At 40.4% G+C, this 12,525-nt stretch overlaps 1 protein-coding gene across 1 annotated transcript in view; it reads left to right on the top strand.

The window, feature by feature from the left end:
• The window catches only part of GABRR3 (gamma-aminobutyric acid type A receptor subunit rho3), a 42,648-nt gene extending 30,708 nt beyond the window's left edge, over positions 1 to 11,940 (top strand). The window contains 2 exon segments of the mRNA XM_007459881.1: positions 6,576 to 6,772; positions 11,638 to 11,940. Coding sequence (XP_007459943.1) covers positions 6,576 to 6,772; positions 11,638 to 11,940 — 500 coding nt within the window.
• The last annotated feature ends 585 nt before the right edge of the window (positions 11,941 to 12,525 follow it).

The raw sequence follows: 12,525 nt of genomic DNA, 5'->3' as shown, positions 1-12,525 counted from the left end.
GAGAGGGAAAGAGACTGATGATTTAGTAGGGATAGTTACTGATGTGGGCTCAGGTTACAGTATTTGGCTTGACAGCCTCAAGGGCAAATTGTAGTTGGACTCCTTCCTCGGGAATCCAGACATTAGGTGTGAAGGCTGCACCAACTGACCAAAGCTGGATGATAGTAAGGAGAGAGGGTTAAATTATGAAGCATAAACAGCCTCACTTTATAAATGTCTCTCTTCTCCCTTTCAGGAAAACCTCCCTATCGCTTGCCCAAGTTCATTTCACTTTCCCTGACAAACCCGTACATCACAGAAGATTTCAGTTCAAACCAATTCACACTATACTACTGGTACCTTAATAAATTACTTCTTGGAGAGGGGGATGTTTGAATTTGGAAACATGAGCACTAGTTAGAAATTAGGGCGTAATCTAAACGCTAAAATCAGAATCAGCTGCAGTGGAATTTTAGGTATGGTGACGCATTAGTGGGCAAGAGATTTCAGGTGGAGAAACATTTCCAGCTTCGTTAACAGGTATATTATCTCCTCTATCTACATATGTTATATGCCACTATCACACATACAGATTTATGGGAATGATTTCAGACCCACTCAGCAGTTATTGAGTCCTTACAAAGTGGAGTTGCCAAGCTAAGCACTTAGATAACATGTTACTTAGTGGGAACCCAAGAGTCAATCCCACCTGCCTTCTTAGCTGATTTGGGGCAGAACTCTATCATTTTGGCTGATTTTGTTCTTTCACCTGTAATGCTCTAACTAGAGAGAAGATTGTCATAAGTGGTCCATAATCATTGTAATTATCACGCAATTCATTCCAGAAAGGGTGATTTCTAAGTTAATGTTCACAAATTATATGCATACTTCAAAAGATCATTTGAAAGACATAAATCAACATTAATATTAATAATTTGTTCACCTCTTTCCCCTATTAAAAGCTTCAATCTACAAGCATTTGAGGCTTGAATGTCTTCAAGAGGAAACATACTATCTGAATGAGTAATTAAATTATTGTGGCTGTTCCTTCACATCAGAGCAGCCTGGCCCTGACCTCAGTAGGGAAATAGGGCAGTGTAGACCCAAAAGAGGAGACTAAAGGCCTATTTCCAGCCCTCGACACAGAATGAGAAGGGCATTCAGTCTCTAAAGGTTTATGGATATGATTTTCAATGGGATCCCTGAAGCTGACTGCTCAACTCTTATACTTTGAAAATGACAGCAGTAAAAGCTGGTTCCAGGGCAGGGTGGGGTGAATGGAGAACACTGAAATCCATTCAAGTCGCTCCTGAAATTCTGTGCTTCTTGCGTCTACATCTGATTCCTCAGGGTTAGGAAATTGCTATGTAGATTTATGTTAAATAATATACAAATAAGAAGTGTCCCTGTCCTTTTTAACAGAACTGTAGTATTCCTAGAACACCGCTATCCTCTCAGGCTTTTCCTTCCTACCACCTCCAAGTTCTTTCAAAGATACTTTGCCCTCTGTTGTTTTGTTTTGCTTTGTTTTGTTTTGCCCTCTGTTTAAAAAAAAATTTTTTTATTGACGTATAGTTGATTTACAATGTTGTGTACTTTCAGGTGTACAGCAAAGTGATTCAGATTCCTTCCTGTTACAGGTTATTGCAAGATATTATGTATAGTAACCTGTTCTATATAGTAAGTCCTTGCTGTTTATCTATTTTATATATAGTAGTGCGTATCTGTTAATCCCAAACTCCTAATTTTTCAGTGCACCCAGTGAGGAGTAGGGAGCAGAAATCCAGCCCAAGTTCCATGGGACATGGTTTGGGGTGACGTCCTCCAGAGAGGGGCACCTCTTACTAATTTGTACAAAGATGTAGTTTGGGCTTGCAGAGGCCTTGTAACAGCTTATTTCACCTCCTTCTCTTCTTGCCCCAGTTCAACCCTATGACCAGAGTGATATCTCTAAAACGCAAATGTGATCACAATACTCTCATCTCAAATGCCATTGGAGTAAATATACTCAACTTGGAATCCAAGGTGTCCCTTGAGGGTTGCCAGATAAAATACAGGGCACTTGGTTAAATCTGTATTTTAGATAAGCACCAAATAATGTTTTCATTTAAGTGTATCCCAAATATTGTATGGGACATACTGATACTAAAACACTGCTCATTGTTCATCTGAAATTGAAATATAACTGAGTGTTCTGTATTTTTATTTGCTAAATTTTCAATCATACTCCTGCCTCAACATACTAGCCCTAATAAGCTTCAACCAATTTGAATGTTCAGTGTTCTCAAACAGGCCCTCATGCCTATCTGCGTATCTCACCTCTATACATTTGTTCTGGCTCTCTCACTCTGCCTAGAATGCCCTCCCTACCTGTCTTTCTCTGTCAAATTCAGCCATCTCTATACAGCCAAAAGCCTTTACTGATGATTCCAGGCAGATATGGTCTCTCCCATCTTTGGACCACATAGCACTTTGTATCTCTCCTGAGACCCCTACTTCCTCTATTTCATGTTCAGCTATGGGATAGGTTGGTAGCTCATCTTGTCTCCTCTATTAGAATATGAGCTTCTTAAGGAAAAGGATCATTATTATCCTCTTTTTTGTCCCTACATGACTGGCACAGTGTCCTGCACATATTTTGTGCTCAATACATAGTTGTTAAACTACCACTATTTAGCCCACCATGTTTTTAATAACTATATTTTAGCTACTAACTGAAAACAATGATGATTCATTGCTCATTGAGACTCTTCCACATTTGGGTTCATTTGCTGATTGAGGATGAATCATTTGCTGGTTAAGACCCTTCCACATTTGTCACGTTTCAGATAAAGAACAATGGAAGCTGAACAGCACAAAAGTATCAATTGTGATTAGGCACTTCTCATAAGAGATAATAGCTGTCATAACTTGGAATGTGTAATGGGTTAAAATACCATGTTTCTATTCGATTTGGTGTGAGACTATTACAGGCTGTTCAAGGATGTTTTAACCCTCATGGAGGGTTCTCCTCTCCTTTCTATCTCCCTCCTTCTTTCCTTGTCTCCATCATTCCTGTTTTGACCCCTCTGCTGGGGTATGCCATTCATGTACAATGTATGAAGTAATGGGGTCATTTATCAGGAAATAAACATGGCAGAGAAAGGCAACTAAAACTTTCAGGCATGTAGTCATTCGTAAAGAAAAATGTCTAACAGAGGATATCCCGTATACCTGGAAAAGTAAATACTTAGGAGCTATTCATTTTACCATTATAGAAGTAACCAGAACTTCTGTGCCATGGACTCTGGCACCACCTTTGTGGAATAATGGTTGTTACTTTCTGGCCATAGAGTGGTATTTGGATAGCCAGCCTCTGTTTCTCTCCCTCACATCACTTAATATTTTTCTTCTGCCTAGGCCTACAGGGAAAATGTTTTTACTCATTTAAAGATGAATGTAGACACCTATTCCTTCAAAAGAGCTCCCCACCACACAGCCACTGAAGGAGTGAACTGACTCAATAGTTCTAAGTGATGTCTGCAGGCCCTACTGCTTTCACACAGGTCAATGAACCTCTCCATCATATATGGCAAAAAATAGCCAATGAAACACAAAGATAGATGAATAATTCTCCCCTAACTTCAGGGCTCTTTGGATCTCATATGTGTCCTTAAGAATTAATATGGTGAGTGAAACTGCAAGGCTCAGGGAAGTTGAGTCCCAGAAGCCAGACTAACTATTGCCTCTTAACACTTTCCTAACTATGCATAGCAATTTCAGTAGGTGGGAAAATAATTCTCTAATCCCAACACAGGACCTTTCTTTGGCTAAATGGTCACTTCATATAATTCAAAACTCCTTTATTGCGATGTTAACTTTAATGGGCTTGGAATGAATACAGTTTGTCAAGGTTAATGTATTTCTAAGGGGCGGCTCAAGACAAAGTAAGTGTGGTTAATGTAGCTGTAATACTCCTCACTCCAAGTCCTATTGCTTTAGGAATTTATATATTAGTTTTCTCACCCCTTACTCCTTGTACTCAACATTCCCTTCTCCCCAGTCTCCCTGTCTCTCCCTCTCTCTGTTTGCTCCTTTTAAAGAGGAAAGTCTAGAATGCTGGTTTAAAAATAAATAAAGCTACCATAAATTAGTTGGACTAAGCACCCTTCTAAAGAAAATGACTGCTAATTTATTGCTGTCTGGCAAATATAGATAATGCAATTCCCTTTTATTGACCCAACAGTCATCAATTTAAAATACATGACAAGAGCATATATTTGTTTGTTTTTCTAAACCCTTACTTTGTCCATTAAGCTTCATGTCACTGTTCACCAAAAAAAATTCAAGTTCTATCTTCCGTATCTTAGAAAATCAGTAAGAGAAAACATTTAAACATTTTTGAACAAATGAGGTAAACATTCCTAAATAGGAATGTTCATTTAGGATTTTCACAGTTTTACCAGGGAAATCCTGACAGGAGTAAGACCTTTGGCCTCTTGTAAAGCACAAAGTACCTTCATGCTTCCTGACATAATTCTACACTCAATTTTACAGCATCTTGTCTCAGAGATACTCCATATATAGAACTTGGTTTATAATCTTAAAAACAAAAGGAGGGCTTCCCTGGTGGCGCAGTGGTTGAGAGTCCGCCTGCCGATGCAGGGGACGTGGGTTTGTGTCCCGGTCCGGGAAGATCCCACATGCCGCGGAGCGGCTGGGCCCGTGAGCCATGGCGGCTGAGCCTGCGCGTCCGGAGCCTGTGCTCTGCACCGGGAGAGGCCACAGCAGCGAGAGGCCCGCATACCGCAAAAAAAAAAAGGAAATTTCCTCTACAGGTTCAGAATGAGAGGCCATAGGTTTGCATGAAAAAAGCATGGGTTCTACACTCAGAGAGAAAGGTTTCAGTCCTGCTCCTGACCAAACTCAGGCTCATTAGCCACTCTCCACTCATATTTCTTTTCTGCAACATGTGGCTAACATTTACCTAGGTTTGTGGCGGGTAAACATTCAATAAAGGCAAGCAAGTTTTATTTATTAATCTCAGCTTCAGCTATACATACACCTGATCCATTAATAAAAATTTCACATCTCCATGTTTATGTAGCAAGGAATACAAGCAGCCTCCACCGATACGCAGATTATTGATGCTACCATTGTTGGGGAAACCTGAGACTCAGTGGGTCAGTGGCCTGCATTTCATGGTAAGTGCTAGAGAAGCTTTTAGGTTTCTTATTCTGGAGTTCAAATCAGTGTGAAGGTGAGATTCCAGGCCCTCCTATGATGACTATCAAATTGCCAAATTGCATTGGTTTTGGTCATCCAAAGGAAAAACTTAATTTGAAATTGAATAGCTCTGTAGCACTATCATTGCCTTTGATATGGGCCTCCCTCAGATGAGAACCTTGCAGAATTATAGAATTTGTTGAAAAGGTAGAAATGTGCAGGTGAAAGCTGTCTACATGCCGTGTCTGTACATTTAGGAGTAAATCGTAGTGCTCCAAGTGCTGTTTGGGGCTCTGTCTATTAACATTAAAATGTCCTCACAACTTATAAAAATCATTAAGGATTCCATTTGTACTTCCCTGGTGGGAAGTTAATAAATAAAACCATGCCAGCCAGTGTACATTTCAAATATTTACAATACTTTACTTTCTCTCCAGGCAGTACTCTTGCAGTATGCCTCTGAGAAATTTGTGTAGACACAGAATAGCCCTCCCCAAGGCTGGCATTTTATTAAGGAAATCTCAGAGTCACTTCTTTCTCCATTGTCCCCCAGAACATTGATCTCGTTACCTCTGATGCCCATAGCAGGGATTAAAGAAGGGAAAGGCAGAGAAGAAAAGGAAAGGGAAGGGGAAGGCAGTGGTCAGGGAGAGGAAGGGAAGAGAAGGAAAGCGGTAGGAGTACTGGACAACAAGGGAAAGGGAGGGGAGGCGCAAAAAGTAAGTGGCATTTAGCAGTTGCTTAGTGAATATTTACACTGAACCCAGCCTCCACTAACACACTTCCGTTCTGAATCTCAACTGAATTGTAGTTTCAGTAACAAGGGGCAAAGTGATACCAATAACGATGGCTTGTAAGAATTCTATATGAAAGAAAAATACAGAGAAAGCAATCTTTATTGCTACTAAAGATCACTCCCTGACAAATGAAAGATTAAAGATTGACATGAAGATGCTTTCTGAACAGTAAAAGTTGTGAAATGATGGGGAAGGGTAGTGGAAATGTTTTTAGAATTTCTTTCTCAGAAGAATTTTTAAAACTTGAATATGTTATTACCTTCCTCGGACAGCTAAAAGAGGCCCAACTGAGGGTGGGAAGCAATGGATCCTTAAAGACAAGTCTGACTCCGTGGAGACTTTAGCTGGAGGGAAGGAGACATCACAGACAATGGGGGTGAGGGTTAGAAAAAGAGATGGAAAGAGAAATCCAAGCAGAGTTTCTTGCTTAGGCTCAAGCCATGTACGAGGTTAACATGCTGGGATTCCGTCCACACACACACACCTTTGATCACCAGGTATCAATCTGGAAATGTATCCCCTGGTGTCATCCAGCACCAGCACCTGGAGCTGAATGGTTATGTCACCGAACTCATCACTGTTCTCAAATGGCAGGAATCACCACGGTGCTGACCATGTCCACGATCCTCTCTGGGGTGGGCGCCTCCATGCCCCAGGTGTCCTATGTCAAGGCCGTGGACGTGTACCTGTGGGTTAGCTCCCTCTTTGTCTTCCTGTCAGTCCTTGAGTACGCAGCCGTGATCTACCTCACCACAGTGAAAGAGAGGAAACAGTTCAAGAAGACAGGGAAGGTATTGCCTTCTTTTGACTGTTGTATCCTTTCTGGAATGTGAAAAAGACTACCCTCATCTATGCCGTCTCCTGACAGCAGTGCAACCCTTGTGTGCCTTGGCAAGATGCAAGTTTATGGGGTGATGACAATTTGATATTGAACTTTATTCTTTCTGCTCTGTGCTGGTTGGTTTCCTCAGCATCCTCATTCACCTTTGCCAAGAGATTTTCTGTGTGAGGAATTTCTCTCAGTGTGCTCCCCTCCACTGACTCTAACCCTTGAAAAGAAGGGGTTGATGTACAAATCACATCCTTTCAAGTAGATGATGATGAGGATAATAATAATAGCTAACATTTAATGAGTGTTCCTTATATATTGGCATTGTGCTAACCATCCAACATATTATGTCTTTTAATTCTCAAAGTAACTCCAAGAGGTTGGTACTTTATCACCTCCATTTTACGGAGGTGAAATAGGAGCAGATGGGGGAGTAACTTGACCAAGGTCACACAGCTTAAGAGGAATCAGGATTTGTTTCTGGAGCACCCTGACTCCAAAGGCTGTGCTCTCAACCAATCAATGATAGCTCTCCACCAAGAGCTAGGATTTATTTTTCTTTTCTAGTCACTCGGGAGAGTGGTAGAGCATGAGGGAAGGCTCTTCTCTTCACAGTGTACTGGGAATAAGGTGGTCTCTGGACCCTAAATGTTATCACCTGTTCCTTGTGACATTATCAATCTGGATAGATTGCTCTCTACCTGCTTCATTTCACAAAGGGGTGGGGCACCAACTTCCTGTGATTATGAGAACTGACACATGATATTTTACTTCAGAAACCTAACTGATCAAATTAATTTGTTTGCTATATATATGTGTGTGTGTATATGTGTATATATATATGTGCAATTTTAATGTGATATATTCACACTGGTTTACGAAATTCTTATAATGACTATTTATACAGACCCAAAACATTATTTAATATTTTTTTATACTTCTAGTGAGAGTATTTCATACGTTTCAGAGCATTTGTATATCCTCTTCTGGAACTGAGCCCTCATATCAACTCCATGATGTAGGCCTTGCGGAGATGACTATCTCTGTTTTTAAACTGAAGCAGCAGAGTTTTAGTGACGTAAAGTGATTTTCGCCAAAAGATCCACAGCCAACGGAGCTGCAGTCGCAGTTCAGATCTCCTGTAATGCTACTTCAGTCTTTTATTTCATATCCTTTGAGTCAAAGCTGTAATAGAAACTGATTTTGCTTCATTGCAGATGCTTTAGTTTCTTTTGTTGACAGCATGGAAGTATGACTCTCTGTCACACACCTACCCACAGTGACCGCTACGCAGGCGTGAGAAAATCAGGAGCTTTTAGACGAGTATGCAGTAATCGGCATGTACGCATCACCTGGGATTTGTTAAGATTTTCGTTCAGTAGGTCTGGGGTGGGAGCTGAGGGTCTGCATTTCTAATCCCTGGCTGCTGCCAATCCATAGCCACACTGTGAATAGCCATGATTAGATAAGCTGTGAAGTGAAAGAGATAAATGTGTGAAGAGGAGAAGAATTTTGTTCTTGTTTTATTTTGTTTTGTTTTGTTTTCCTGTGGGGAGTGGTGAACCCACGACAGAGGCACTGTAGTAATTTCGGCCACCTCTAGCTAGTCCTCTGACTCCCCACCTTCACCCGCCCCACCACAAAGCACATGTGCTCACACTACCTGCATGAATTTTTCACTTGATCGGGTTGTTCACAGTCTTCTGTGTACCCCAGAAGATATTCTTTTGAATTAATAAGCATTGTTCACTTTAAAAATTATTTTTTATTTTCAATTGTAGTAAAATATACATAACGTAGAACTTGCCATCGTAATTGTTTTTGTTTTCTTTTTTTTTTTTTTTTGGCGGTACGCAGGCCTCTCACTGTTGTGGCCTCTCCCGTTGCGGAGCACAGGCTCCGGATGCGCAGGCTCAACAGCCATGGCTCAGGGGCCCAGCCGCTCCGCGGCATGTGGGATCTTCCCGGACCGGGGCACGAACCCATGTCCCCTGCATCGGCAGGCGGACTCTCAACCACTGTGCCACCAGGGAAGCCCTTAATTGTTTTTAAGTGTACAGTTTCATAGTATTAAGAGTATACACATTGCCATACAACCAATCTCCAGAAAGTGTTCACCTTGCAAAATTGAAAGTCTGTACCCATTAAACAACTCCCCATTTCCCCCTCCTCCCAACCTCTGGAAACCACCATTCTAAGCATTCTCCTTCAAAGGTGTAATTATCTCAAAGAAATGTCCTGCTTGCCCTTCATATGTTTGTGGTACAAATGAAAGAGCACAGATTTGGAGTCAGAAGTGATGCCAAACCTAATATCCTAGCTCTGTGTGCCAGGCTGTCTCCTAAACCTCATTCTGCATTTGCAAAATGGTGGGATTTCTTCCCTATTACCTCACAGAACTGTTGTGAAGATCAAATGATATAATAAATGCAGTTAACATTTTTGCATACCATAAAGTGCTACACAAATATCATGTTCTTATTGTGATTAGTGCCCAGAGCATATGCTCTGAAGGAGTAGCAGTTTTGATAGGGATAGTGGGAACAGGCTGTTTGAGATGAGAGATCTTTAAAGGGGTGGGATGCTCTGGTGAGATGCAGGGAAGAAAGATATGTCTGTAGGTTTGGGGGCTAATCAATGATACCTCTCCCCTCTGTATGTGAGTTGGGAAACCAGTCTGAGAGAGACAGAGATGTAGGAGCCAGATAGATGGATGTGATAATGTTACCTTTGTTATTGGTAAAGTAGTTTAGAGAAATTGCCTTAGATCTGTGAGCAGGGGGTCCCACTAATATTTCATCGCTGTATTCAGTGTACTTACTCTCTTGGTCCCTGGCGAAGCTAGACAATTCAGGATTTCCCTGTGAGGACAGTCTCCTTTACCTCATTTCAGTAAACAAACCTGGACACCAATGCTGATCCTAAAGTGACTCCAAAAGGACTAAAACCACACATGCCAGTTCCTTCTTCCAAACCCCTAGGGTAGAGTGATTGAGGGATGATGAGAATGTTAGGCTATGGAGTTCCTCCCTATGAAATCATGAAGTTAAGCAAAGCTCATTTCCTTCCAACACCACCATCACCACCATCACACACCTGTCCCAACCACCCCCAGATACCAAGAGATGGGAGAACAGTAAAGTCCATGGAAAATTTGTCCCTAGCATTGACCATTGCCCAGAAAGGAGAAAGGAAGCTATTTTCTTTCTTATTCTTCATCCAAATGTTTTCCTAATTCTAGGACTTAGAACTCAGTCTAAAACCGTCAAATCTATACTTTAGATATAATATGCCTTAGCTTTGTGCTTATTTGTAAGTTGGAGTGAAAAATTAAAGACCAGTTCTAAAACTGTTTCTACTGGAACAACCAACTTACAAACTTGTGGACATTAGCAGCCTACTGGTAAATTGTGCACTGCAAGGTTTAACCAATTTTATAGATCTAAATTATCATAATGGAGAAAGAAAATGGTACCATTGTTTTTCAAAGAAGATTACATCTTTTTTAACATACTAATGACATTTTTGTTAAAAGTGTGGATGTCCAGTGGGATGACTCAGCAGTGTTCTGAGAGGCTAGCAAAACCAAGGAGACCGTATATAGTTATTCTATCCTCAGATCCTGAGTTGGATATAAGTGTTATTATTGGCTATTGGTTAGTAATTCAGTCTCAATGTCATTTCATGTTTATTTTACCCATTTTCATTTTACTATGAGAAGTTTCTACAACTAAAACAAAAAGGGACAACATAATTCGAGTATGGGTCCCTGGTTAGTTTACTGACTGCACAAAATAGTCCTTATGTCTCTTGAATTCAGTAAAATATTAGGTATTTGAGTTAGTATTGAACCAAATACACGTTTTGGCAGAATTTACTCTGCAGCCTCCAATTTGAATTATGAATACTTTCATCCAGTAGTAGCCTGTCCATATTTGTTCATTTTTTAGCTTCCCTAGAGATCAAAAAGAAATTTTGTTTTCTCAGAAAGCAATTAGGAACAGCTGCTTCCTACACACAGGGAGAACCACTATCTCCCGCAGAGTAAAACCTTAAAGAAAAACAGTGGTTTAGATTCAGTCAAGCAATGGAGCCAGAAAGCATTGATAACTCAGTCCTTCAAAAAAATACACCAATTTCAAGTTGTTTAATTGAGCTATGTTAGTATCATTTAAAGGTACTTTTCAGCAAAAGTGGGAAGGCTTGGTCAATTTGCATTTTAAAGGAGCAGCTAAAATCATTCCCTATCTCCACCCCAAATTCAAGCAAAAATGGATCACCAGATGATATTGTTGTTTTGGGACAAAAACCCCACACTGATTAGGCATACTGCTATGTTTTCTCTAAAGAGGAAAAATACATTGAAAAATAAGTCCAATTGCTTACATTGCTCTTCTGATAAATCATATTCAATTTCAACACACAAACTTAGGGCAAACAATTCATACTACTCAGAAACAAAGAGGAAACCTTGTAACAATGTTCCCTTTTGTGGAAAAAGACATTGAGTGTAACAGTCTGTCAGGCCTGGACTAAATTAGAAAACATTGACAATTATAGTTTTGATACATTTATTTGTATAATGTTCAAATCTCTCTCTCTCTAAATCCCTATTAAAAATGGATGTCTAAGATGATGTTTTCCATTTATTATGAAAATGACTTTTCATCAGACACCAGAAGCAAAACCAGAATTCTATTCTTTAAAATAAGCAAACATTCTTAGTATTTATTGAAACTTTTTAAAAATCTGATTGTTTAGATTTCTACTGTAATTCCTACTCCTAAAACCATATTCATGACTAACTAACAAAAGTCTTTTTGTCAGATTTCTGGAATGTACAGTATTGATGCAGCTCAAGCCATGGCCTTCGACGGTTGTTACCATGACAGTACAACTGACATGGACCAGACATCCTTTTCTCTACACTCAGAAGAGGATTCCATGCAAGAAAGATGCACAGGCAACCTCAGCACAGATTCATCTCGGATAAAGAGAAGAAAATCGCTAGGAGGGAAGGTTGGTAGAATCATTCTGGAGAACAACCATGTCATTGACACCTATTCAAGGATTTTATTTCCCATTGTGTACATTACATTTAATTTGTTTTACTGGAGTATTTACGTGTGAAGAGGAAAGCCCAGTTGATAAAATTTGTTTTGGAGTCAGATTATGTTTAAAACAACAATAAAAACCACCAACTCTTAACTATAAATTGGATGGTACTAGACTACAGTGGAGTCAGCCAGTCACTTCTCTTGGCCCAAAGAAGATTTGAAAGTTAACTGATTCACATCTAGGAAAGAGTTTAAGGTCTTAGGAGAATTTGTCTCCATCAATGAGAGTTGGCATTCTGCTTGCCTCTCCCACACCAGAAGCTGCCTTAAGGACACAGCCTTGCGATAGTAAGGGGTTACTGAGACATCTGGACCATATACAGAGAGAGAGAAAGCGAGTCAGAGAGACAGACAGAGACAGAGAGTGCTGCCCGGCTGCAGTCTTTATTGTTGGCTAATCATTTTTCTACAAGGAGTTGCAAATTAAATGGAGAACGTGACTACATTTCAGAAGCCGTGTGGCTGACAGGGTCCTGGTGCTCCGGCCTGGTATCAGGCATGAGCCTCTGAGGTAGGAGAACCGAGTTCAGGACATTGGACCACCAGAGACCTCCCAGCCCCATGTAATATCAACTGGTGGGAGCTCCCCCAGAGATCT

Source organism: Lipotes vexillifer, unplaced genomic scaffold (genome assembly GCF_000442215.2).
Source record: "Lipotes vexillifer unplaced genomic scaffold, Lipotes_vexillifer_v1.1 scaffold448, whole genome shotgun sequence".
NCBI classification, from domain to species: Eukaryota; Metazoa; Chordata; class Mammalia; order Artiodactyla; family Lipotidae; genus Lipotes; species Lipotes vexillifer.
Note: the sequence above shows the minus strand (reverse complement) of the source record. Positions and strands in the feature narration are given on the sequence as shown.